The sequence below is a fragment of the Grus americana genome, chromosome 23 (assembly GCF_028858705.1).
Source record: "Grus americana isolate bGruAme1 chromosome 23, bGruAme1.mat, whole genome shotgun sequence".
Lineage (NCBI taxonomy): Eukaryota > Metazoa > Chordata > Aves > Gruiformes > Gruidae > Grus > Grus americana.
This window is the reverse complement of record NC_072874.1, coordinates 237,297-264,323: the sequence shown is the minus strand read 5'-3', so window position 1 is coordinate 264,323 and position 27,027 is coordinate 237,297. Positions and strand designations below refer to the sequence as shown.

Genomic DNA, 27,027 nt, shown 5'->3' with positions numbered 1-27,027 from the left:
AGGATTAACCTGACTGAATTCACTGGGCCTGACTCATATTTGTGCTACTGTCTTTTTATAGCTTTCTTACACTTTAAAGTGACACCTAAATAGGCACATGGTGAATTTGCAATGACTTTACAGGATTTTTATTCTGCCTGTGTATGAGTAAAGGGGAATGTGACTCAGAAATGTAAGCAGCAAGTTTATATGATGGGAAAATCAGGTCCAGCACTTAAAGGCCTTTGTCTATTCCTATGAAATGGGAAGACAACAGAAAGGATCTGGGTATGAAACAGACCTAGGAAGCAGTAACATCCGTAACCTGTGAAAAAGAGGTTCTGTGCCACGGAGAGCACCTGTATGTGCAGAAGCACATGCATGTTTGGAAGCGTCACCAACAATATAGGGGGCTGATACAAGTTTTTTGGAGAGTATCACTTCACACCTTAGGCAATTGCAGTAGCTCAGAAAAGCTGATGGGAACATACAGGAGGGGGAAACAAGTAGTTTTCTCCCCATCAGTTATTCTTTTATGTCTGTGCAAGGGCCAATTATATGAACAGTTACTCAATATTACCTTGTCCTCCATGATGGTGGCAACATCTGGGAGACCTTGAACAACTCTGGCACGACCTGGGAATGAAGAAATATGACCTTTTAGTTTTACTTATCAGCATACCGCTTGGCTTTGTTTCGCAGAAGGAAGGAAATTAATTTACTTACACTTTTCTGCTACTGCCGCTTGTCTGAAAGTGAGATAAAATTATAGTGGTTTTATTTATTAGGCATTGTATTCTCAATACAGAATATGACACTCAAAATAGATTTAGCTGTCAAAATATTTAGGCACGAACTTACTTTAGCCGCCTGTGCTCAGCCAGGGCATCTTCAAAGGCTGCAAGGAATGGGAAGATTTTAGGGAAGAAGTTGCTGTTTATTTCATTTGACTTAGTAGATTTAACATAATGCATCAGTGTTGAAATTACAGGTGTTTGTGGACATAGATATGTATAATTATATCTAGACAGTACCTATATCTGCCTTAAGGAAATATGAATCTATTTATATACTACTGAAATAAATGGGATCTAGTACTCCCTTTCCAAAGAGAAGTCCAGAGGAGGAAAAAAAAATCCAACCCAACTTTGAACAGTTCGGAAAAGTCTTTGTAAACCTGAAGCCATATTCTCCTTTCCAAGATGCCCTCTGTAAGCTCTGTTGGCCTATGGAGGAGTTGGACGCATCCCAAGAGCAGCTGCCCTCCCTCTCATCCTTTCCTCTTGCCTTGCACTATGGCAGCAAGGCTCCCTAAAGGCTTCAATCCTTTCTGCTGCGCACTTCTCTCCCCGTGTTTCTTCTGACTTCTGTGGGCACTTCACTAACCCAGTGTCATAGTGTGCTGTCATGGAACTGCAGCTCCAGCTCAAATAAGGGAGAGAGGAATCCCTGCCCATGATTTGAAGGAATCTTGGAAAGCAGCTCAGGCATGTCTCATTCCTGTGATGGTATTGTTTGACTCAGCTTACCTTGTCCAGACAAGTCAGTTGACAGTTTGCGAGAGTTGTTCCCATCAAATAACTCCAGGGTGTATTTTCCCTTATCTCCATCTGTTGGGTTCAGTATGTGAAGCCAGATCTGATTCATTGTGCTCCCAGCTTTCAGTCTGTCACGGCTTTCCAGTTGCTTCTCCCTAAGTAAACAAATGATATAATTTCAATAGTATTTAGCAGAGTTGTATAAATTAGAGCACTAACTTTTTTTAGACCTATGCTTGTTAGAGTAAGAGTGGGAGTCAGGACTTCACTGTTAATTTCATGGAGAGTTATGTGCTCAGTCACTTTTGAAAATCTCACAGGGTATCTAGCTGTGCTTTTAGGCAGTTTGCCAAAGCTCTACAAACTCTACAAAAGACCTCTTCATTCTTATTTAGGAGATTAAATAGGATTTAGATGTTGAATATTTGTAAGCGTTTAGTCCTTAAACGTTATTAAAAATTGGCCTCCTTATATACATGTGTAGGCGGTATCTAATAAAACACCATTTCTCTATTTTATGAAGATATTATGAGGCTAGTGTTTGGAAATAATTTTATAATGTTTGGGAATATTTGTTATTCAGAGTGGGGGAATAGAGTGGTTTAGGGAAGTACAAAGTAGTAGAAATAAAGAATTTGAAAAAAACAACTACTTCTTTTCCTGTCTGTAACTGAGCAATACCTTCAATGCATCATTATCATTCTAGTAAAGATGATCACTTACAAATATTTCTGCAGTGCTAAAATAAAAATAACATGACTGCTTATTCTGGAATTGCCAGACATGTTTCAGGATGCAGAATGAATTGTGTTTTTCAGCCCTTACTCAGACAAATCTACCATTGCCTTAAAAAGCTATGGGCTCAGGCTCAACATGTTTAATTTTGATGATAAACAATTACAAGCAACAGTACTCCAGAAGCCTTGCAAATACGTTTTAGGGACTTACTTGTGATACCAGGTTGTTTTCATGTAGTCTGTGTAGTACTTCACATCTGTGTAGATTTTGATGCCTTCTTCAGTAGGCTGAATTTTCAGAGGTGTAGCAGAAAGAGCTAACAGTATAATTAAAAGACTGAAATTGAGGAGGATGTTCAAGAATGCACAAATTTACATGTTACGCAGCAAAATCCCAAGTGACCTATTAGCATTTCTTTCTGGAGAATGTGGCTAGCTGAAAGCTGGATGGTATTCTACCTCTCAAAGACCCTGGATCTTTTAGCCAGCAGCCAGTGGAAAAATGTCAGCATCTCTTCTAGAGACATGGGTCTGGAATACACATCTCATAGATAGAAACATACAACTTGCCCAAATTCACATAACAAGTGATGTGGCAAGGAGTAGGCTGCTGGCACGTAAAGGTCACAGAATTAATTTGTAAGTGCAGAGGGTTTTATGTCCCGGGTTTATTTACTGATCATCCTCGAACTGACAGTTCAAAGGTGCTTCTGACACTAAAAGAATAGTAAATGGGTGGTATTGTACTTGAGATGGTAAATATTGACCTCTTGATCCAAACCCAGGAACAGTTCCTGAGCAGTTTGCTCTGATCTTGGCACCCTGCCTTTCTCCCCTTCCATTATCACTGTGTCACTTGATGAGAAAATGACATACCACTGATCCTACACAGCTCCTTGAGAAGGTCTTCAAAGGCTGCAAAGACATAAAGATTTAAGTGTCTACACCGTATTTAGCAAATCACATCTGATCTACCAACTTAATTTCATTATGTTTAGGATGTATCATATCTAGTAGTTATTTGTTGTCTTTTTCTGTTGCAAAGCTTACTTGGAATGGAGTTTTTGCCACTGACTCATTTATTTTTAGATGCCGGGCATTTCTTACTAAATATAGATGCTTCTGTCTTCCTTAGCACTCGATGTGTTCAACAGACTGCCTCACAGAAAGCAGATTTATGTATCAGGTTTAAATGATAGATTCCAGATGTCAAGGTAGGATTTAATCTTGGGAAGCAGAATCTTCTGATTGATGCTGAGTTGAAGTGACTGAAACATTACTGAGCTTTTAACTGTGGTGCTTGACAGAATTTATAATGCAGTCATAGCTTGATAAATGACTACATATGTAAATGACATTAGACTGTCAGAACTGCATACTTATTTTTCAATTTCCAGAGCATATTCGGAACACTGAAAAGTGAAGCAGGAATCTGCAGTAACATGTAATTGTTTTTCCACTTAATGTTGTCTTTAACAACTATTCTGTCGTCGTAATTCAGCCTAGAATTTTTTTCGCTAGTGGGGGATGCAGAATGGAAATAGAAGTTTGTTCTCCTGATGCTTCGGAGGACTGGCTGAACTTCCAGGAGTGAAATCTGGATTATCAAATGAAATGCGGTATGGACAGATGCAAAAAAAAGCTCTGAGATCAGATTCAGAGGGGACTTTTATTCTGTTCACTGGCCTCTGTATAACTCTTGCAGAATAAGAGACTGTTTTTCCATAGTGCATTTGATGACATCAGTCTCACATGAAATGTGATTTTTAAAATGATCAGCATGCTTTTATATATTTATATATATATATGCTATAGTAGATCAGGAAACTCTTTAAATTTGACCAGTAACTTTTTATGCAGGTTTTAATCCCTATAAAAGCATGTAGGTACTATGGTAATTAACAATGTGGTAGAAAGTTATGAAATTTGTTTTTAAATCCAAAATTAATCCCAGGCAGAGGTGTGAATGTGTATTATTGGCTGATACAAGGTTCTCTTACCTCCTTTTGTGAGATCAAGTTGGGTGTAGTCCTCTCCTCGATCATCTGAAACAAGAGCTTTGTATTTGCCCTCATCTGCTTTGGTTATCTAGAAAATACATATGTACATATGTAATATTTATTTAAAAAAAAAGAAGAAAAAGACAAAACCTAAAACCAAACCCCCCCCCACACCCCAAACAGAAATTTCACATATCATTGAAATAGGGCAGGATTTGGAAAAGGGGGAAAAGCTGAGATTTTCTTCTTCCCCCTCAATGCATTTGGCTGGATGGATCTGAAAGCAGGGCAAAAAAGGCAATTTGCCCCAGAATCTCCTTTGAAAGGTTAAAACGGGACCTGGTTCATTATGAACTTATATGTTGTCAGTTATGGGGAGTCAGTATCTCAGCGTTTGCCCTCAGTCACCCTGTACTGCTGCGTGCCCTTAGTGGTGTAAAGTACAGGTACGTCTGGGACTCAGTGATGATGAATGCCCACTACTCCATAAATTTTCCTCCTGTTGCTTTGCCAATGCTCTTGACTTCCAGCCTGCAGTGTTCCTCCTGGTCCTCAGGCTTGTGTGAGCAGAGATTCACATTCACATGCATTTATCTATTTGTTTTCTATAGGTGATTCGGCTGTTTGAAATTAGGATGAAAAATCAAACCCAAACAAGATTCAAATTAGCTATGCAGAGATTGCACTAAAACTCTAACTGTACCATCAAGCTCCCTTTCTTCACCTATATCTTCTCTGAGGCAGAGTTAAGATTACAAGGGGTATTATATCAGCTTGTCTGGCCTTCTCTATAGGTCAAGCCATAACATTTCATTCAGTTACATCTATAATGAGGTCAGTAACTTTTTTGGTTTTCTTTGTTACTAAAGTTCATCTCCAGAATAGGCAACCAGTCCTGATCAGAAAACCTGAAAAGCCCACACTTTTCTTTTTAGCCACTCAGGACATGTTAAATTTTTAACAGGCACTCACTGTAAAAACATCTTATTTCTAATGCAGATCTATCTGACTATAATGTTAAATGGTTTTCTTCTTTTGTGTTTTTCTCAGCATACGTTCAATTTCTTTCATTTAGTGGGCACTACCCAAAACACACATTAAATAGTAATAATATCAACCCATATTTTTTGCATTTTCATGTGATCACCAAAGCGTCTGAGTTGTCTTATATTTTTCACCTTTTTAATAAGAAGAGTTCCTATCCCAGTCTGTGGATCAAACACACCACCTGCTCGTGCTTTCTTATTGAAGAACCATTGGAAGCTGGTGTCCCTTCTCAGGTTGGTTGCCTGTTTGAAGTCAACATTTAGAAGTCAGGGTTCCAAATGCATTTTATTTCTGAATGCCTAGATGCCTTTCTAATATAGAATCATAGAATCATAGAATGGTTTGGGTTGGAAGAGACCTTAAAGATCATCTAGTTCCAACCCCCCTGCTGCGGGCAGGGACACCCTCCACTAGACCACGTTGCCCAAAGCCTCATCCAACCTGGTCTTAAACACTTCCAGGGATGGGGCCTCCACAACCTCTCTGGGCAACCTCCTGTTCCAGTGCCTCACCACTCTAACAGTAAAGAATTTCTTTCTAACATCTAATCTAAATCGACCCTCCTTCAGCTTAAAATATGAAACATCACTTGCATTAGAAGATTGCTCCAGAATCTTAGAAACTTCCTTCTTTATTAAAATTTCTGTCCAAGATATACTATCTCTTAACTTTCATTGGTCTGCTGTCTGCAGATAAGCATTTGGATGAGCACTGTTCATACCCTTCCCTTAAAATTCACATCTAAAATGTAATGCTAAAGGAATTCAGACTGTGCAGTTGCATCACATAGCTGTATGTACCTTGCAGGTAAGGAGTACTTCACAGTTCTCAGTAACCTTCCATTTCAAATTCTCTATAAAATGAGGACCTATAAAAGAAAATAAATATTTTTTGGAATGTGATTCTGCAGCTCTCAAGTGTTATCTACAGAAATGCCTCCATCTAGCGGTGAATCCTAGCTGTAGGGTCTGTGGGAATGCTTCATGCTACTGAGTTTTGCGTGCAATAGGCACCACAGTTTAGAGCATATAATTATTGCTGGTTTTGTAATGTCCTTAGGTAAAACATCTTTGTTGAGGAATCCTGTTTTAAAATGTAGTTAGTGATGCTGCCTAACCAGTCCTTTATGAGACTGCTCAATGTAGAAGTTGATCGATATTTCCCAGGTGAATTGCAATGGAATAGAAAAGCCATATCCTTTCTGATTTTCTTCCTGATTCTGGGAGGGTAAACTGGGGGACAGAGTACTTTATATACACTTTCACCTTAAACTGAGCATCTCTGAAGACAGGAGACTGGACCTATAGTCTAGTGTGGTATCACAGTTGTTATTAAGTGAATATTTTTATCCCCACTAGAAGGGGATCACCTTTCCAATGGTAGTATTTTTTCTCTGATACTGTTTTATAAACTTCCTTATTCATGAATATAAGATAGGGGATAAAATGAAAGTGGAATGCATGAGTCTTTTTAATCTTATCTAGAGAAACCTGTTTTCTACAAGGAAAGTGAGTAGATCTTAATTACATGGTATATATTCAGATTGGACAACTTTCAGAATTCAAGAATGTTCAGTGCTACAGCACTGATGGAGAAGATCTATACTGAGGATTGTGGCTAGCATGGCTAAAACTATTTAAATAAATTATTTTGATTTTTAAGAGCAGGCCAGATTATCTTAAAATAAGGAATCTTATCCTAGTGTGTTAATCAGCTTAAATAATATACTTTAAAAGATGATAAAGAAAAGTATTTAGAGCAAGCAGTGAAATAGCTTTGCTCAGCTTTTGCCATCCTGTGGCATAGTTCTGGCAAGTCATTAACATTAACCTTCAGCTTATCTTACCCTGCTTTTTCTTCCATTCTCTCCGTTTTGCATCAGCCTCCTCGGCAACTTTAGTGAAACCTGTGAGAACAGCAATGGTCAAAGTCAACAAACCCCACACTATTTCTCAGTTCTTTCTTCAGACATTCCTGATCATAAAAGGTGTTATCAGTAGAGCTGTGATATTTGTTTATCAGACATCCCTAGTGCATGAGTTACTCCTGGTCCCCATTGAGAACCCTGAACAGATTAGTACCATCATTCTTTCATTGTACTGGTTGCTCAAACCTAGCATTTATTTTCATTAAAACAAAAGAGTCTTTGAAGACCTGACCATTATGCATTTCAGAAATGAAATAGGAGTTTTGACCATACAAAAAGGTAGCTAGAAACCCTGAAATTAAAATGTTTAAAAAGTAAGAAACACAGAAGAAGGCAGAGAGCATAGAATGTAACTTTAGTTATCTCTACTTCCTTCATTGTCAGTAGAGAAAAACGAGCATTTCTAGAGCACAATTCATCAAACTTATTCTATATCTTGAACTTAGCATGTGCTAAACCACTGTGTGAAACTGCTTGTTTCTCTCCACTGGTTGTAAAGGGAGTAAAGCAGATTTGACATTTTGTAGACACTTTCCACTCAAAAAGTTTGGAAGCTTTAGAAGGTCACTTGAAAGCAAACTGTTTGTAAGAACTGAAAATAGAGATAGACACTCTATGGGGAAGTATTTGAATTAGAACCTCATTGCTTTCTATTTTTAATTAATTAAAAAAGGCTCTCTGTACTAGCATATACAAGGACCCTGTATGTTTCATGTTCAGCTTGCTTTGTTGCTTGGACTTGTCCTGGAGTACAGTTAACACTGGTTTCTTTCTTACATTCAGTTTAATGCAACTAACCGGCTGTTAAATAGACTGAATGTTCAACTTGATCCTGTCCTGAGATAAATAAGTACATGTAATAACATGCCATACAGTTTAATGCCAAGACACAGACAGTTTGCCATAGCAAGATAATATGTAAAACATTTGAAAAAAAATAACTAAGCATTCCACTTGATATTTTGCTTTAGCAGACCATTCTTCTCATTAGGGACCCTATTTATAAGACCAAAAGCTTCAATTTATGTTAAAGAGAAATTCAGATAATTTCTTAGATGATTCCTGGACTTTAAATGTGTGCTAAAATAAATATTTGTTCTCTCCATTCCCAGTGTGCCATTATAACTGTTGGAAATACTTTGGGGCCTTAAGTGCCTAGAAAACTTTCCACTGAGCATGGCAGTCTATATTTGATCCTGAATTTCCACTTACATTCATCCACAAGAACTAGGGTGAATTGATTTTTAGCTTTTCCATCTTGCAGCTGGGCTGTGTACATCCCTTTATCATCATCACAGAAATTCTGGATTATCAGTTCTACGAGACCTTTTCCTTTGACAAAGTTTATTTTGTGTGTCTGTGTAAAACAAAAAGAAATATGATAAACTGAATAGTATTTCCACGGTGGAACTGTTCCAAGGTCAGATCCTGGCACAGCATCTTCTACAGCACTCAGACATTACAGTCCTTTTATATATGTGTCCTTATATATTTTGCTCATCTTATGGGGTAATGAAGCCAATGCACTCTGATATGCTGTATTCTGGGATTCATGTAGTATTTGTTTACGTATGTAGGTAAAGTAGAATTGCTTACAGCAGAACTTTTCTCTGGGAGAAACTTTCGGTTAAAACCACATAACACAATACATTCTTTCTTGTTGGATATTACAGACTTTTCAGCTTACCAGAATCTGTATGATTTTTAGTATAATAGAAGTGTTGCACTTAATTACACATCTGTGGCATGTAATTGCATATTTGGGCAATGATGAGTAATATTGCCACCCTCTTGACATCATGCAAGCACTAGCGAACCTTTTATATATACATGCCAAAACCTGCCAGACACTTAAACATAAATACCATCATTATGCCTTACCGCCTTGTTTGCTCTAAGCAAATATTATTGTTACAAAGAGCTTGACAAATACTTTGTAATTGTGCATAACCCTGCCAGTTCTCCAGTGCAGAAAAGACAGTTCTTAGAATAGACAAAGCCTTCAATAAATTTGCTACACATTACTTTGAAAAACCCCAACATCACAATAACAGCTCTGAAATTCTTTGGCCTAGTCCTATCCCTTTGTTATAGCTGTTCTTTTTGTTATCTTGGCATTGCTACGCTGCATTTAACTGACAGGTGAATGATTTATGTTGTTCTTCATTCTCAACTGTTCTCCCCTCTGGTCCTGTCATTCCAAATACTTTTAAAATGTTATAATATTAACTTGATATGGGAAGACAAGGAAGAGGCTATAACGTTTTTTTAAATGTATCAGAAGGTTGGAGAGCACTGTAACACATGATGCAGTGTTATTTCCAGTGCCTCAGACTCAGAAATAAATCACTTTCATTTGCTCTTAGAATTCATGGGATTTATCTGTATTCAGTTCAAAGAGAAAGGGTGGAAAGCTTGCAGCTTTGCCTGGTAAACAGAAGAAAAATATCCTGTCTCATTGTGAGAGATGGTATTTCTTTAGCATCCACTGAAATGAGTCACGTTTGTTCATCCAAGAAAAAGCTCTCCATCCTGCACAGGTGCATTTGTAGTATCAGATGAATTACACATGGCTGAGGTTTGTTGTCATAAAATTCCCTTACAAAAGGGAAGTCTCTGCTGTGGTAAGATTGTTAGTGGCAGCCCCTCGGGAGGTGCGGGATAACAGGAAAGCTGGGTAAGGAAGGGACATTCTCTGAATGTTACCACTGAAGGTTTTGGTGGCCACAGCGCAGGGGAGTGTTAGACTGTCTTGAACTAACAGTGCCAATGCTGCAGCCTTGCTTGATACTAGGACTGGGCATCTCGAGAATCAGACAGCTGGCTTTCTGTTTATGCACAGGGGGAAATCAAGCCCTAGACTTTTCCAAAAACACACATCAAAATATCTGATGGGAATTTAGAAAACTGGGAATGTACCCATTTGCTCTATCTCCCTGTTCAGCAGGAGGAAAGTAAGTCAGAATTAAAACCAAAACGAAACATACTGGAGTACTTGTAAGCTCCTTGTCATTGAAGATTAAATGCAGCTCTGCATTTGGTGACAGCTTTTCAACCTCCAACCACAGCCGCACTTCTCCTTTCTCCAGAACGTCAATGTTCCATCCAGATATGAGCTTGATCACTGGAAAACAGAACCACAGAGGGGAATTCATAGGCAAACCACAGAATTTGGCTCAGCCAGGGTTCTGCCACGGTTCTGCCAGGTTTCAGAGTCTATGGTAGTGGCTTCTTACTGGTTCAACTTACGTGGGTTCCTGATTTCATGGCTACGTTTCAGTAACTTGTCCAGATCTGAAATGCAAAGAATAACAAGTCATTTAGATTAGTACAAGTAGGCCAAAATAAATTCATTGTATTAATTTAGTTTAATTTGTTAATGAGCTTTATTTATCTCAAGAAGAAGATAATAAGTATAAAATATTCAATAGCAGGGTGGACTAGAAAAGGTTGTGAAGATGATTCTTAGGTATGTCTGAATAGAATGTTGGTTGTATCAATTCAAGAAACATGTTAAAAAAGTTTCAAATTACTGTGATGGTGTAGCTGTGTGTGAAATCCGAACTGTAATGGAAAAATGACCTTCCAGGAGCATGGAATCTTTTCTTAGGGGACTGTAAAAGAAACTGCTGCTGAGCCTTCAAGGAATGGGAAACATCTTTCTAATGATGCCACTATCATTATCACTTACTATTCCTCTATGCGAAATTTTCCGCTAAATATCTAATATTAGAAAATTATGCACATTAGATTTTTGTTCTTGTCAATTATTAGTTTTTACCTTCTTTTGTTAAAGAGCAGCTGGCAGAGATATCGTCATCTACATCTGTGACCTCCACTGAATATATACCCAGATCCTTTTCTGATGGGTCTTTCAGTATAAGCTTAGATCTTAAAAATAAAATGAAATAAAATTTAAAATTATATTGTCCTCAAAAAATATTTCTTCTGTAACAGAATGCAATGCATTTGATACACCTGGAACATCAAATATGGCACTCATTGTCATTTATATGTGACACTGAGGAGCAAGGCAAAACCATTAGCAATATGATGGCTGATGCTTCCCTTTTGTGACCTGAAGATTGCACTGGATGCCCCATTTCGTGGACACCAGAGCTGAGAATCAGCTACAGAGATTTGCAGTTCAGTACTGTGTATGTATTTTAGTTGAATATTGGAAGGAGAAGGAAACATTTGGCTTCACATTTTTCTCAGTGTTTAATGTGTTCTTTATTTGAGAGTCCACAATTAATTTTCTCAGTGTGCATTATATACTCACGTATTGCCTTTCTCTTCAGTTTGAACTCTGTCAGCATCTGGTGGTCCTTCATAGTCCTTTGACCAGATAAATTCAGAGGAGTCATTCTTTTCAGGAGCTTCAAAAGTCATATAAATGAAACCCTCTTCGTCGACCCCAAGTTCAATTTCATGTGTGCCTGTATGAGAAAAAAGCCCACAAACCATTCCTTTACCAAAACAGATCAGGGCCTAGCTTCTGGATGTCTAACTCAAAAAAAAAAAAAAAAAAAAAAAAAAAAGACAGAGTGCATAGCTAGAGTAAATTCATTTGGGCAGTTTTATTTACTAATATTTATTTTGACTAAGGTTCGTTCTTGTTACATGTAGCTTATATTTCATAAAGCAGTTTTTTACTGGAATCATCATAGGATTTACAGACTTGCGCAATCTCGTCACTTCTAGTTTCATACCAGGTTTGGTTTTAGCTACCACAGGATCTGAGGGGAGTGAAGGGGGTCCAATTCCAGCCTTGTTCAGCGCTCTTACTCGGAAAATATAGCATTTCCCTGTCTCCAGATCTGAAACCTGCAGGAAACAATGACAGCAATTAATGTAAGACTAAATGAGAAGCAACACTTGGATACTAAGTACATACACAGACCTTCATATGGGTGGTGGGTATGGACTGCTTATTTATTTGTTTCCATTCCTCTGACCCTTCTTCACACATGTCTATATAATACCCTGTAACTGGACCTGCTCCTATGTACAATGGTGCTTCCCAGTGTAGCTTCAGGGATGAGTCTCTTACTTCAGTGCACTTCACATCATAAGGAGGGCCTGTTCAAAGAAGGGTAGGCTGTTAAACAGTAACATTAAAAAAAGCAACTTTGTTTGAGTTCGAGATCAGAAAGCAGAGAGTTTTAAGATAACAAGTGAATAGAGGGTCCATAGGAGATGCTTTCTATGCTAATTAACTGTAGAGGTAGGTTCTAGAAAAAAGCATGCATCAGCTGGTTTAATGTTATTTGCTTTGATGTAATATACAAAGACATTAAGATATTAGACCCAGATACTTCATTCTCTGGAAACATTATTAAAAATACCTGGGTGTTGTATCTGTGTAATGCAGTAATAATAGCCTACATCTGAATCGGAACTTCCCTAGAAGTGTTTGTGTGCTTCCCTGTACTGGGAGCCACCCTTATACAGACCTATAGTTTTCAGAAGTCCCTCAGATTCACAGAAGAGTGAGGAGATGACTAATATACCTGGTAAGATTTTTCTGGCTGTTGTTTTTACATGAGAGGTACCTGGTTCTGGCATTGTCCATTCCTCACATCTGAACGAGTCACTGGGTTCAGATACTTCCCCAACACCAGCCATGTTCACTGCACAGGCACGGAATTCGTACAGGTGACCTTCCTTGAGGTTGCTGACCTTTGGGTTCAGAAGTGCAAACAGATTACTAGTACAGCCCTGCACAGTCGTAGTCTTGTGAGGGTAGGAAGAGAGTTCTAGACTAGAGGAAGTAGAGGAAAAACAGCTCAACCCTTGTTATAGCTATGGTTCCCACTATGCTTAAAGAAGGCTATTGTTATATCTGAAATGAATACCGTGTAAACTCGTTGAGGAATTGGCTGAATATTGACTTCATGCCAGTCTAGTTCAGATGTATCATGCTGATCTAGGAAATAACCCAGAATCTTTGTTCCTCCCTTACGCTTCGGGGGTTTCCAGCTGATGGTCATGTCAGCCTTCCCACAGTTTAGAAGAACAAACCCGTGTGGTGCTGATGGACAAGCTGCGCAGCAAAGGGAGAGAGAAAACACAGTATTGTTCAATGCAGGTTTGGGATCTAGGGATCGGGAAAAGAGGTGTAGGTAGGGGATGAACTGGGCTGAGGAAATCTCTGTGTGCTCATACTAGATGTGATTCTGTTTGTGTTAAGGCACCCTAATACCACTTTTGCTGTGTAAAAGTATTTGAAAACCACCAGATTCTTATTTGGAAGTCACAGGAAAAGTCACGGATGTGTCTCAGGATGTTTCTTGCATGTTGCTTTATGGTTTGTCTGATAGAAAAGATGGAAGCAGTGGGTCGATAAAATGGAGAACGTGGAGGGTTAGATACTGACTAGTGTGTTTAGCAGGACTTTGTAATTGCCCTGGAGAAATTCACAATGCTGATTTCAAGATACCAGCATAATTAAGCACTTAAAATCGTCACTTGTGCCAATGCCAAATGAATACTGAAAATGTAACACACTGCTAAGTCAAAATGCTAATTAACTAAGTCCACCCTTGACAAGCATAATTGATGACAAAAGCTGCAGGGTACAAGAAAATCAGTTCCCTGTTGCTTTGCCTTTCTTATCTGCTCAACATTATTATCATTACATGTAATAATAGCTATGCATGATAGATAGATTTTTGAGGGATTTAGTTTTTGTGTGTATCTGTGTGTATACATTACTTACCAATAGCTGGCCTTACGACGATAGGATCTGTTTCTGGTGAGCTTTCGCTTAGTCCTGCCTCACTGACAGATTTCACACAAAAGACATATTCTTTTCCAGGCTGCAGCCCAGGAACAGTAAATCTAGGAGAGCAAAATAATATGTTTGTGTCTGACTGTTCAAAGTACAGGTAAACAGTCTTTTGAACAGATAGCAATACATTTTAATAAGGCATTGTTACTTACAAAATCATTATTTGCCATTACAAATTAAAGTGCGCTGTGCCACACAAAATGGCTACTAATAAATCAGACAGTAAGTATACATCAGATAGAGACGTGTCACGCTCCTGGCTGGCATTGTTGGTAGAATAAATAGGAGGTTTTAATGGACTTTTTCTGCTTGACATGTGACCCCCACAGCTAGAGAGGTTTTCTAAATCATATGTGTGAGTGACCCCAACTTACTCTACTGGAAAACAAGCAAAAAATGGAATGTTGTTCTGCTGGTGTCACAGGGTCTACCTTCTGCAGATCCAGAGTCTGTGAAGATATACACAGACTTTACTGTCAGTCTGTCTTTGGATGTAAAAGTGAGACTTCGAGCAATACTTAATTCTAAAAGAGGACGTGGTGTTTGTGTGCGTGCATGCCTATGTGTGTGCAGTGAAGGAAGTTCTTTTTTTATTTGAAATATGACCCCAGCCATAAACAGAAGAATCCAGGTTGGCATCCTGTCTTATCTCAACGGAGTGTAAGAACTGAACTCACTCATTACATTTCACGGGCTTATTATTGACAGTTTGCCATTCTTCTGTCCCAGTTTCCCGACAGTATATGTAGTACCCAAGAGGCTCCAGACCATCCTTTAACTTATCCCACTGCAAAACAACAGAAGTCTTGGTGTCTCTGAAAGCTAAAACCTGAGATGGTGGAGGCAGAGTAGCTATAACAGAAAAAAAAAAAAGAAAAAAAAAAGAAAAAAAAAAAAGAAAAAAAAAAGAGGTTTTTAAAATTTATAAATTAAAAAAAATTTATAAGTGAGTTGGCCTGTTTAATTTATTCACCTTTTCCAGAGCATCATTTTCAAATTAGAGCAAAATACCATGGACATTGTCCCAATCCACAGCCTATGTATTTATGTTTGGGTTTGCCATATCTCTTATTCCTCTCCCTTACAGCCCATTGATTTCTGCAGAGTTACACCTACTTAGCCTTTTCTGAAGTAGAGGAGAAACAACACTTGTATAGTAACTCTCATATAACTCCACTATAAAATGGAACCTGCTACACTCTTGAGAAAAAAGGACAGTATGAATGAACACTAGGGCAGCTTTAATATGGGAGAATATAAAAAAATAAAAGAAAGAGTGAGTGCTCATGTCTTTGCATAATTGAAACGTGGGCATGAGTCTTTGCATCTCTTACTGTTGTCAGCTCCGTCTGGGAAGAAAACAAAACAAATCAGCCCAGTGAAGACTGCTGTACTCCCTGAAGCCCCCAGGAACAGGCCGCTTCAGCAGTCATATCGTTCCTTCCAACACTGGTCTGTGTAACCTCTCTCTTACACAGTGCTGGAAGCACACTTGGATTAAGTACGGGCTTCAACTGTTTCTTATTTTATTAAATGTAATTCCCTCATCATTGCTTGGTTAGATTTACACTGCACTGACCAACTGCAAAGTAATTAAATAAGGATTTAAGGCTTTAAGAGATTTCCTGATATCAAAGCAACTGCTGTGTCATCATATACCATGAAGTTCAAAGGAAAGGAGGGGCAGGGGAACCCACACGTTACTTTCATAGTACATCTCCTTTTCCATATCATTAGTGTAGAGCATATTAATGAAATAATTACCCAGTTTTGCTCCAGCAGTTACAGGCTCACTGGGCAGGGATGGCTCACTGATTCCGTACTTGTTGACAGATCGCACGCGGAAACAGTATGATTTTCCTTTAACAAGATCAAACAGTGCAAATCTTGGGGAATTAACTGGCATATCCAGATTAACCATTTGCCAGAAGCTGCTACCTACAATCGACTGTAACAAAAAAGGTGATGATTTACAACTCATCTTGTAACTCAAGCTTAAAACTCTCCTGAGCAATAACAAAGCTGATCTTTATAGGAAAGTAGTTTTAAAAAAAACCAACAAACCAACCAAAAAACATAAATTATGTATTTCTTGTTGATATACCCAAACTTTTCTTCCTTGGCAACAGGGGGCCCCTTTGCAGCAGAAATGGGAAATTAGTATCTATGAAAGGAGATTGGTAGAAGATACTTATTAACCTGCAAAATGATTAGTGGGGAACAGGAAAGTGTACTATTGTGCAGTTCTTCACAGCTTTTCCACACTTAAGGGCCCACAGGGTGGGAACAGTCTTCTTGTTAAAACTCAGCTACTCTTCTGTGGTGTAAAACTTACTTGTTTATTCTTTGTTAATCATTACTGCTTGAGTTGGTATCAAGAGTCAGGATCATAGCTCAAGTAAACTGTGGAGCTGGAGAGAGGCTGAGCAAGCTGTTTTTGAGGCTGTAGTTCTGCTTGACACAGTGAATAGCCTTGCCTGTGCTATAGACCATCTGAGAAATAAGTTATTCTGTTCTGCAATTTCTCTTCTATGTGATATTATTTTCTTACCTTTTCCACATAATAATTCAGTGGCTCTCTGCCTCTTGGATCTGGTTCGTCCCAGGCCAAAGCCACATAATCTTCTCTGACCTCACTTGCATGAACATTGGTGGGTGGCAAGGGAATTTTAATATGTCCTATGGGAAGTCAGAATAGGCTATGTTTTAGTTATAACGTGGCAGGAAAAAAAAGGTTGTTTTAAAATGGATTCTGTTTTCCCACTATAAAGTAAGATTCTTTAATATAAAAGAGGAGACTTAAACCCTTGGGGGACATACAGGCAAACCAAGATTATTATAAAAGGCTGTGCTGGTTAGGGTATTTTCTGATCCTTATGCAGCTTACAATGATGTTTCTCCATATATTTTCCTAAGTGTGTTTTCTACAGAGTCATGTTATTACATATCTCATTGTTGTATAACAATAATTTCTCTCCGGGAGAATGGCTCAGTATAAATTTGAACTTACCTTCCAGGTCATCCTTGAAAATTTCTATCATCCTGCCTTCGTCGTATGGAATAACTGTAATGTCAAACAGGGCAATGTTACCCACTAAAAGAAGATGCTTGAGGCTTGTCAAAAAAGGCAGAGCCCAGGACTGTGTCATTTTGTTATATGCATAATTATATACATTTCATTACACATACAATGTCATCATTTGTGCTATTTTGATCTTTTTCTGTTTGGAATAATATTAAGGTGGGTTCTGCAAAGGCACAGCACGGCAGTATGGTGCAATGATATTTGTGAGAATGGGGAGCAACTGGACAAACTGTATTCAGTTATACCTGCAGCCTCCCCTTGTACGTAAGGAGCACATTTTCCTGTTTTTAGTACAAACCTGTCACTCTCTTGTCCTTGCTGGGGTCATATGTTGTAACTGGATCACTGGTTTTTGAAGGATGACTGATGCCCTCTTTATTGACAGCCTTTACTCTGAACTGGTACGTCTGTCCTTCAGCAAGGCCCAAGACGGGGTATCTGCAGGTTTTCACAGGCTTGTCATTGCATAGGACCCAATCCTCTGACCCAGTGACACACCTGAAATGAAACACAGCGCATGGAGTTCCTTCATGGTTTTTCCACAACGTGATCATAAACTTTTTTTGCTCACAGGTGATTAACATACAGACCTTTCAGTATAGTACCCCAGGATTGGACTTCCTCCATTATCACTGGGTGCTACCCACGAAAGAATTAAGCAGTCTTTATTTACATCATGGCATTTCACATTGAGTGGGGATCCAGGTGCACCGGCTGTTTCTGCTGCAGCATCTAGAGAAACACCAAGTGATAATGGTTAGAGGTTTTTTTTCTCTGTACCAAAATTTTCATCCAATAGCTTAATTTTAAGTATGTAAGGGCCTACATCCCAGTAATACAAGTGATATTTTCTAATACCTAAATCACTACTGAAAATAACATTTGGACATTTTGATAATTGTATCCATGCACAAAACCGGGAGACATTTTCTTGTGAATGAGCTTGTGAATTCCTTTATGCCAAGGTATTTGAAAGGAGCTTTTGTTCTAAGTAGGAGAGAATCCTGCTTATACCTCTAACAAACACATAAGTCGTCTGCTCTTTATATCCATCCAGTGAGGGGACACAGACAGTGTAGAATCCTTCATCTTCTTTGAAAGCACATGACACTGTGAGAGAAGCCTCCTGGTCTTGATATTTTAGTTCCCGACATTCGGAGTTCTGCAGCAACTCACCTGTGAAGCATGAGAAGGGGTAAAAGAACACCGCCTGAACTGCTTGAGTCAGGAGTGGCATATTTCCAAATGAAAAAAAAACCCCACAGAGCAACATGAGGGATGTGTAAGACGCTCCTGATATTATTATTAAGTCTCTGAGTTATAGTCATGGACTCTGATCCTACTTTGTTGCTATGCCTCTCTGGTCCCTTTGTACACAAATGCAGGGCAAAAAGCATGGTCCTTGTCCTGAAGAGCTTGCAGTCCAAGTGAAAAACAGTAATAAAGTGCGGCTTCAGGTGAATTAGTGAGTAAAAGGTACTTTCCACACCAGGTAGCTGGATGCTCTGAAGTCTGCCAAATACTATGCCAGCTCTAACTGAGGATACATTACTGCTCAGCATGCCGGATCTTTTGTTTGAGTGGCACTCAAACCCAAAAAACCGGAATGACTCATACTGTGCATTTTGTGTATATTTATCAGATCTGAGATACAAACTCTACCCAAATTCTCCTCAAATCACTAAAATTCGATAGGTCCTGCTATTTCCACAGCTGATTCTGGCAGAAGTGCTAGAATGGTAAGAGCAGTCTTACTGCGTTGCTTCTGCTTTCCAGAACTTAATAGCACAGAAAGATTACCAGTTTGGCTAACCTCGACATCGTGGTTGCCAGCAGAACAACACAGAATATCCAAAAGGTTTTTTCACTAGAGAATCACTGTTTTTTCAAATGCTTGGCACTTTCACTGTCTAGAACTAAGGCTCTTAAACTATTCTTATGAGCAGAAATGTCATCACCTCCAAAACATCTTAGTGGTATCATCTTTTTACAAATGAGGAAAACATACAAATTAAATACTAACATCTGCAGCTTGAGAAGAGTTGAGAGCAGCTCAAAAATCCTGAATTCTAATTCTCCTCTGTGAACATTAGATCACAGCTATGAATTCAAATGGTATATTCATATAGGTATATGTATATAAACTTATCTGTTGCATACAAACCATCTCTGAACCAGGTAATGTCTCGTTGGTGTTCAAGTAAATCAGAAGAGAAGTAACAGGAGAGGGTGAAAGGCTCCTTTTCTCTTGAAAATAAGGGTTTCAGTGGAAAAGCAAAATCTGCCTCTCTGGCCATAAGGGATCCTATGAAATAAAAGTCAGCATGATAAAGAGACTTCCCAGATCCTTCCTCCTTGTAGTATTTTTATTATCTTATATTTAGAGTGGTACCTGAGCCTTACACTTGTCACATGCAATCAGGTTAATAGGAAAAGCTGTGGCTTAATCAAATTTCTTCAGGCTATAAAAATAAAGAAATAATAACAATCAATCATTTACTTACTTCTGTATATTTCTGAGTCAAATCCTGACTCCTTTCCATAATATTCTATAAGACAACAAGAAAATATATTTAGCAAATCTCATGCCAGTGTTTATTTTCCCCTCAAAAGCATACAGTGATGTTCAGCAAACTATGTTTTTCCTTCAAACCAGCTCTTAATGTGAACATTCAGAGTGTCATCATGTGGTAAAACATTAATTCATTTGACAGCTGATGACCTTCACAAACAACTGAGGATGTGTCTGCATAGGAAATTGTTCATATAACTATACTAGTGCACACAGTTACTCTTAGCTAAGGAGGTTTTTTTCAGTTTGATTTCTGTCATTTTAAGCTGCACTAGGGAAGTTATGCTGAATAAAAGTATGCATACAGAGACTACAGCTTTTGCCATATGAGTGTACCAATAGGGTACTGTCTAAATTAGAAATGTGACAATCTAGGATCACCCATAACTGAAATGCTTCAGTTATGTCCCTGTTTGGAGACAGAGCATGATAGCTACTCATTGCCACATACAGCACAGAAAAGGAAAGAAAAAAGTGTTGGTGTTATAAACATTACTGGAAGTGGAATTTGGCCAAACTCCTGGGTTTAAACAGCATTCCCAGAGGATGATGTGTGATTCTTGAAGATTACCAGTGACTGGGACTTCAAGCTTTAACCGAAAGGATATCTGTCCTGAGACACTGAGACAATTCCTGATGCTGAGGGAAACGTGTCCCCTACCAAATCACTTGCTTCAACAGCTGTGGGTTCTTTGGAGGCATCATTTGTGAATGCTGGCCCGCTTCACCTGATCTAGCCTGTGAGAACTGCTGGCATCACAGCACAAAACGAAATTATTTGAAGCTGAAATCTAAGAACTGATGCACTTAACAGGATGAAATTGAGATACTTTCTTATCTTTATAAGCTGCAAGAAATGCACATAAAATAATGGCTATTTTTTTCAATGAATGAAGCTTGGCAGTAGCAGAGCTCACTCATAAGCAAAAGATGAGGACCGAGTGTTAATAGCTGAGCAGGAAAGAAATAGCAAGCACTAGAGATGAAGCTCAGCCTCATCCCAGGTCCTGTGAGACCCTCAGTGATGTCTTTAGGGAAAGTGAACTTCTGCTGTAGGACCCACAGATCCTGGAGACCTTCCCCTGGCATTAAGGGCATTCGGACAGCATGGGGCCAGGAGGAGAGATGCCATCGGCTTGCCTGGGGGATCAGGAATGTTTCCAGGGGAGGCAGGATTAAGGCCTTGGTGTAGTCTCTATTTTCAGAATGTTAAATGCAAATAGCAAAAGGAAGAATCATGTTACTGGGATGGCATTAGACAGGGTCAAGGGAGAAGGAACAGTGTGGGCCTTTCACCCGCAATCACAAGGAACAATGTTTGCAAGCTGTTTGAAATGATGATCAGGCCTGATGGAGGACAGTTTAATCAGGCGCTTAGAGGTGAAGAGAGCAGTCCCATCCAAGGTTTTCTGTGATAGAGCACAGCCCTTATTCTATCATCATGCCTGCTCTGATCCTAAAGATTCTGATGGGAATTGGGAGGAGTATGTGATTATTGCAATGGATTTTTTTTTTCCAGTCAGCTGCTTCTGCTTTATGACAAAGGCCCAGTTCCTGAGTTCTGGACATACTATAAGAACCTTTATAGAAGAGAAGCATTGCACACCTGGTAACCTTTTCTGCATTAGGGTGAGGGGAATTTAGGAATCTGGGAAGGCTTGCAAATGAAGGTTTTCTGGGCTATTATACGTGTCCCTTTAGAACTGGTAAATGTATGATGCATATTTCCAGATATGCTGAATGTTGACACTGTTTAATTAAAGAATCTGAGAGATGTCATAAAGAATACACATCTATTACAATTCTGGAATCACATTCTTCTGTATGCATATGTATCCCCAAAGGGTATTCAGATGTGATCAAAATATGGCATGCAAAGAATAAGTATGATAGAAACATAACCCATTACAGAGCCAAGAATATATTAAAGCACTAACAATAAATATGGTATCGAAACCAAAGAAGACACCTTCTGTCTGAAAAAATAGTTCAAGCTGGCTTTGCAATTCCATCAGCTGAAGAAACCCATCTCTTCATGACCAGTAAGATGTCGAAAGCAAACCTGTTCCCTTCCTATTCATCCGTTACCATTTGAATTTGGGGGTTGGATCAGATGGTCTCCAGAGGTCCCTTCTAACCCCTACCATTTTGTGATTCTGTGAATTACTCCCTGGATTCTGTCAGTCCCACTGAAGCATTTAGTTGTCTGCAGTTCTGTGGGTATATTTTGTTCAGGCTTTTAATGACAAAATTGTTACTTTTTTATATATATGTGTGTATATATATGAAATGTGAAGAGCTAAACTATGATCCTATGAGACTGCAGTGCATATTTCTTAAAACTTGATATAATTTTCCTTTTTAAGTACTGGTAGTTTACTTCCTTCATCATATATCTGCATTTGGCTTGTGCAGAATGTGTGTTTACGGAGTCTATGCCAGTTATTTTAAGAACAGCACAGATCAAAGAAGAAAATCTTGTATTTGCTCTTGGTAGTTATTGATCTGAGAGAGAAATATGGTATTCTATGCCATGTGTCACTGAGAGATCCTTTTGAAAGCCACATTACTTGTTAACCAATTTCTTGCTTATCTTCAGAAATGCAGTAGACTCTTTCTAAGCCTGTTATGTATTTAACTATATGGCGGTTTCATATCAGTCCAGAAGAAATAAGTACCTAAATTTAGTACAATTTTAGCACAGTGGAAGGACAGCTGTGTCCGTATGGAATCTGAAAGATTTTGCCTGAGTCCAGAAGTGACTGAAAAGGAGAAGCCGTTATATCAGCCATATACATATTAGTTACTGGTAGCTAAGGGTTATTTTAGCCAGTTGTGCTTTCTCCTCACTAATAACTGAGAGAAATTCTCCTCATATTAACAGAGTGCTCACTTCTTTCTTTGTTTTTTCCAGAGTGCTTGTGTGTTCCTGTGATATAATGTATAGCATTGAAAATATTTTGAAGAATGTAAAAAATTTGAAAATTTTAAACCAAAGGAACATTTTCTACTTACTCCTGACAAGCACTGTAGCAAATGAATAAGCCTCGCCGTATTGATTCTTAACTTCAACACTATATTCAGCAGAATCTTCCATGGAGCATCTGGAAGAAAAAACCATTTCCCCTCCTTTTTAGCTTTCAGTCATTGTTCATACTTCACAGGGCAAATTCAGAGGGATTCCCCTTTCATCCCAGGGTTAGAAGTAGATACTTGCTTTTCATCAAGAAGCTGCTTTTCCTTTCGATTACAAGTATTTCTTATACTTAATGGTAATTTTTTTCTCTTAATACTTAGAAGCAAACAATTCAAGTAATGAACAAGCAAAAGACCTGTGGAACGCTTGGTTCCACTGAAGATATGCATATATGTTTATCACATGTATACTTCACAGAGTTGAACCAATATCATTCTGATTACATTGATCCATCCTAAATCACATTGATATGTCTGCTTGTGAAGTGCTCTTAATGTGCATGGCCTTACCCTGAATGAGAACATTTTGGCCATGCCTAAAAAGAGGAGCAAAAATAAATAAGGCTCTAAATTATTTTTTAAGATTTTTTTTTAAACCTCATGAACTGCTGTTGAGATTGCTTCCCAATGGCAAAAGTTTACTTCAGACATAACACACTGAAGTCAAGCAGGGTCAGATTCTGGAAGAATTGTCTTTTTTTTGTTTAGCATACACAAGCTGGGAGTTTCAGGAAAGCAGTCTTATTCAGCTGAAAAACCAGCTCAGACAAGAGCACATACATTACCTGCTGATGTGCAGGGTCAGCATCCCAAACTTGTTTTTTATCTTGTATTTTCCTGCTGGGGCTAGGCGAGGATCGATACAGACTCCATTTTTATACCTAGTTGAACATAAAGGAAACATGCTGCTTAGGAAAGGACAGAGAAATTAACTGGTAAAAATAACACTTTATTTTAAAATTAACCATGTCAAACACAAGAAAGACACAACAGGAAAGAGGAGTAGACACAGTTCCCTCTTTTATGGGTCTCCCACATCAATCCACAGCAGCCTTGCAGCTAACCTAGATGTCCCCCCATAGTCCTGCATGTGCTTCTTCCCTAGGGCTGCTTGCAGACTGCCTACGGGCGGCTTAGCATTGGCTTGTTGCTTCCTCCTCAGTTTATGCTCCCTGCTTTGCAGGTTGCATGAGGGAGTTCGAGCAGATGTCTCTTGCTTCTTTGTGTTCGCTGAGGATCTGTGGGAGGTTCATATTCTCTTTGCCATTTGAATAATTCAAAGAGGTTGCTCTGGAAGGACACAGGACATCAGGAACTCTGACAGTAGCGAAGTTAGCTGCCTACGAAGCCATTAGTAATCCAAATGTTTGCATACTTCAAGCCTTCCATGGGAGGAATGGCCAATTACTTTAACAAACTGATCAAAGTACACTTTGCAAATTGTTTTTTGAGGTGATCTTTCATTTATTTCTATCTCTCTCTTATTAACAGTAAATGCTGAAGTCAGGCCCAGTACATAACACTTCCTCTCCTGTGGTTTGGTAAATAAGCAAAGCTGAGTAAACGAAAGAGTTGGTTTGTATTTTACAAATTGTAGGAGTGATGGCAGTGTAATGCTAGAACTTGCATGGTGTCCAAGGTAGCCAAGCCTTGATGGTGTGTTTATGTGCAGTGATTTAGTGCTGGCAATAGATTCTGGTTTCCGAGACTTAAATCCCGAGTTTGCCTGCAGGACAGAGGACAGCACCAAGGGAAGCAGGGAAATCTACATGACTTGTAGTCCTGTCCCCGTAGGACTGTCCACTGCCTCCATGGCCCTCTGAATTCTTAATGTCTTTACTGGTCCTAACAGTGGAACTGGAGAATTGAAAGTGTTTTCTGCATTTTATGAAGCTCTCACTTCCTTCTTTCTAGCAGGACACAGATGTTACTCCTCTGGTTGCTTCCCAGAACACACACAGACTGTTAGCCACATGGGCAGCATGAGTCATTGCAGTCGACTGACATACCAAGTAACCTGTGGTGGTGGGGAAGCCAGGACTGTACATGCCAGCTTCACTTCCATCCTTTCCCAGACTGCGTGTACTCTGAGGGGGATCCAGAACATAGGTGGTCGCCCTGAACGCAGCTCAATGTATTCCTTCTCCACGCGTGCCTTTTCAACAGCCTATGACAAGGATAGACTACATAAAGGCAATAGAAAGGGGTTATGTTCAAATTACACAAATTCTTTTACAAAAGGAATGTGCGTGATAATGCTTCAGTAGCAGGAGTATAAGGCCTTGTCCTTATTTCTAATGGTTTTGAGGTTGTCCTAACACCTGATTAGGTTTAGTATCCTCTCCAGAATGCTAGTTAGTCTTGATAATTTTAATCCTGTTGGCATTTCTGCTACCAAGAGAGATGTTTAATCTGACCTTCCTCCAAAGGGCCTTCCGGTCAGCTCTCACACGCAGCAGTCTGCAGTTCCGAATAACCTCCTTTTCCAACTTTTCCATGTCATTCCCAAACCGAATTCTCTTTTGCCCCCTCTGTTCTAGCTCTAGGATGGCAGCTTCTCTTCTTAGCTTGTAATCCCTGGAACACAGGATGATAAAAACCAACAGAAGTTAGGATAATTTTTTTTATTTTGTTTTGGTCTTTTTTGCTGTTGTTCTATAGCATGTATTTTTGGTTAAATCAGAATCAGTGTTAAGGACAAAAACATCAGCTTGCATGCAGTATGGGTATGAATGCCAGGCAATTATGCCTCATAGGAACCAGCAGTACTACCATGAGAGATAAAACTTTAATGGCACAAGAAGAGGACCCACTATTTGACCACTTTTAATCCTGGGCAGGGAACTGGGAGAGGCATCAAAGGGAGGAGAGATGTTGCTAGCTACTTAGGTTGTTCAGCCATCACAGAAGGATGGACAGCAGGATCATTGCCAAGATTTTCTAGGAAAGAGGGGGGAGTTCTGTCTGTTACCATTAATTTATTAATCTGACTGTATTTTCCATTTATTCCTATGAAACCTGGTTTCTCTTAAGCCCTAGCTTGTGAGCAGGGCAATATTGCTAATTATCACAGGTACCAAGGCGATATAATTTTGTTTCATGCATTTTAGTTGAGGTCTGGCATTTTTCTTTTTAAAGGAAGAACCTCTTGATTGAACCTGCTCTTTTTGCTTCTAACAAAATGAGTTGGAAACTGTGACCCTTATATACAAAGGCAATGTTGCATACAATGGTTGTATATGAGTTACAATGATTTCTGACTTACTGTGGTATTTCGGAGGTCAAGGCAAGGGCAGCTGCTATCGATAACTCTGAAAGGCTGAAAGTGTCTTCTTCCTCACTTCCAGAGGCAGACGCACATAAAAGAATCCAGACAAAGTTCCATAATTTTATAAACTCAAAATTCAACAAATCTGTAAATGCTCAGTGCCGAGTGTAGAAAATCCTGTCTGAACCTGATTTACTCGGCCTAGCCTTAAGTCTGTGGCTCACCTGGTTTTGAACTTTTTCTTTCTAGTTGTGGAGGTCATTTGCAAGCTCTGTTGCCTCTCCTCCTTTTGCTCCTCCTCTCTGTGGTGGAAGAAGGTTCGGGTTCCCATGCTGGGAAGTCAAAAACCAACTTTCTTGCTGGAATAGAATAAAACATAAAGTGGCTTTCAAGTAAGACACCTTAACAGAATCTCTTTAAGTTATCATTAAGTCCTCGCTTTGCTTTGACGTTCAGGGGCTGTGAATGAAAGTTCATATAATACAATCTTCTCACATTCAAACTATGAAAGGGGTTTGTTTCGTGATGCTTTTGTGAAGAATGGAATCAGATCAAGAAATTAGTAAGTTTTTAAAGGCAGCTGAAGCTGTAACAGAACAGTAAGTAGGCAGCATTTTGTGGGTAGATTTATTTTCCTAGCACTGATCTTTGTTTTTCTAGGACTGATCTTATGCTGTAAATCTGGTGGATATTCTTCCAGGGAGTTCCATTAGATCAGACCCCCAATATAGCATGCAGACAAATGAGGAGCATCATGAGAAGGGGGATCAGAGGGACGTGGAAGATTAGGGACAAAATAAGGCATGGAACATCTGGTGGTGAGATACGGAGGAAAAGTTTAGAAAATAAGCAGATTTTTAGTCTGGAAACTATATTGCAGGAGTAGCTATGACGCCAAATAGCCTGTGACCTGCCACCCAGGTTGGGATCACACCATGTTCTGACCCTGCCTGGATGTGCAGGGTGAGATGAAGCAATGCTACTGAACCAAACACAGGCTGCTGTGCAGGAACCACTTGGTGTCTGTGGTAGTTGGAAAATCCAGCTGGATTTTCTGGAGCTAACCAGTTCCAGTTGCCGTTGCTGTTGCCGCAACAGAGCACTT

General features: G+C 39.1%; 1 protein-coding gene across 2 annotated transcripts in view; it reads right to left on the bottom strand.

The window, feature by feature from the left end:
* The window catches only part of MYOM3 (myomesin 3), a 29,354-nt gene that overhangs the window by 811 nt on the left and 1,516 nt on the right, over positions 1 to 27,027 (bottom strand). Inside the window, exons 2-36 of one of the 2 annotated variants that reach the window (XM_054802611.1) lie at positions 26,147 to 26,281; positions 25,920 to 25,994; positions 25,072 to 25,231; positions 24,664 to 24,821; positions 23,440 to 23,535; positions 22,694 to 22,782; positions 19,611 to 19,655; positions 19,271 to 19,411; positions 18,121 to 18,282; positions 17,697 to 17,838; positions 17,405 to 17,604; positions 17,032 to 17,085; positions 16,573 to 16,700; positions 15,786 to 15,969; positions 14,699 to 14,873; positions 13,950 to 14,071; positions 13,087 to 13,274; positions 12,784 to 12,910; positions 12,132 to 12,310; positions 11,941 to 12,055; positions 11,511 to 11,667; positions 11,010 to 11,119; positions 10,478 to 10,522; positions 10,216 to 10,352; positions 8,441 to 8,585; positions 7,148 to 7,207; positions 6,102 to 6,169; positions 5,433 to 5,543; positions 4,255 to 4,342; positions 3,131 to 3,169; positions 2,466 to 2,571; positions 1,509 to 1,672; positions 841 to 877; positions 706 to 728; positions 560 to 615 (exon numbers count right to left, since the gene is read on the bottom strand). In XM_054802611.1, coding sequence (XP_054658586.1) covers positions 560 to 615; positions 706 to 728; positions 841 to 877; positions 1,509 to 1,672; positions 2,466 to 2,571; positions 3,131 to 3,169; positions 4,255 to 4,342; positions 5,433 to 5,543; positions 6,102 to 6,169; positions 7,148 to 7,207; positions 8,441 to 8,585; positions 10,216 to 10,352; positions 10,478 to 10,522; positions 11,010 to 11,119; positions 11,511 to 11,667; positions 11,941 to 12,055; positions 12,132 to 12,310; positions 12,784 to 12,910; positions 13,087 to 13,274; positions 13,950 to 14,071; positions 14,699 to 14,873; positions 15,786 to 15,969; positions 16,573 to 16,700; positions 17,032 to 17,085; positions 17,405 to 17,604; positions 17,697 to 17,838; positions 18,121 to 18,282; positions 19,271 to 19,411; positions 19,611 to 19,655; positions 22,694 to 22,782; positions 23,440 to 23,535; positions 24,664 to 24,821; positions 25,072 to 25,231; positions 25,920 to 25,994; positions 26,147 to 26,253 — 3,993 coding nt within the window. In that variant the 5' untranslated portion in view covers positions 26,254 to 26,281. Of the gene's footprint in view, positions 1 to 559; positions 616 to 705; positions 729 to 840; positions 878 to 1,508; positions 1,673 to 2,465; positions 2,572 to 3,130; positions 3,170 to 4,254; positions 4,343 to 5,432; positions 5,544 to 6,101; positions 6,170 to 7,147; positions 7,208 to 8,440; positions 8,586 to 10,215; positions 10,353 to 10,477; positions 10,523 to 11,009; positions 11,120 to 11,510; positions 11,668 to 11,940; positions 12,056 to 12,131; positions 12,311 to 12,783; positions 12,911 to 13,086; positions 13,275 to 13,949; positions 14,072 to 14,698; positions 14,874 to 15,785; positions 15,970 to 16,572; positions 16,701 to 17,031; positions 17,086 to 17,404; positions 17,605 to 17,696; positions 17,839 to 18,120; positions 18,283 to 19,270; positions 19,412 to 19,498; positions 19,569 to 19,610; positions 19,656 to 22,693; positions 22,783 to 23,439; positions 23,536 to 24,663; positions 24,822 to 25,071; positions 25,232 to 25,919; positions 25,995 to 26,146; positions 26,282 to 27,027 lie in introns of those variants that run through there. The other variant, XM_054802612.1, reaches the window with a different exon arrangement.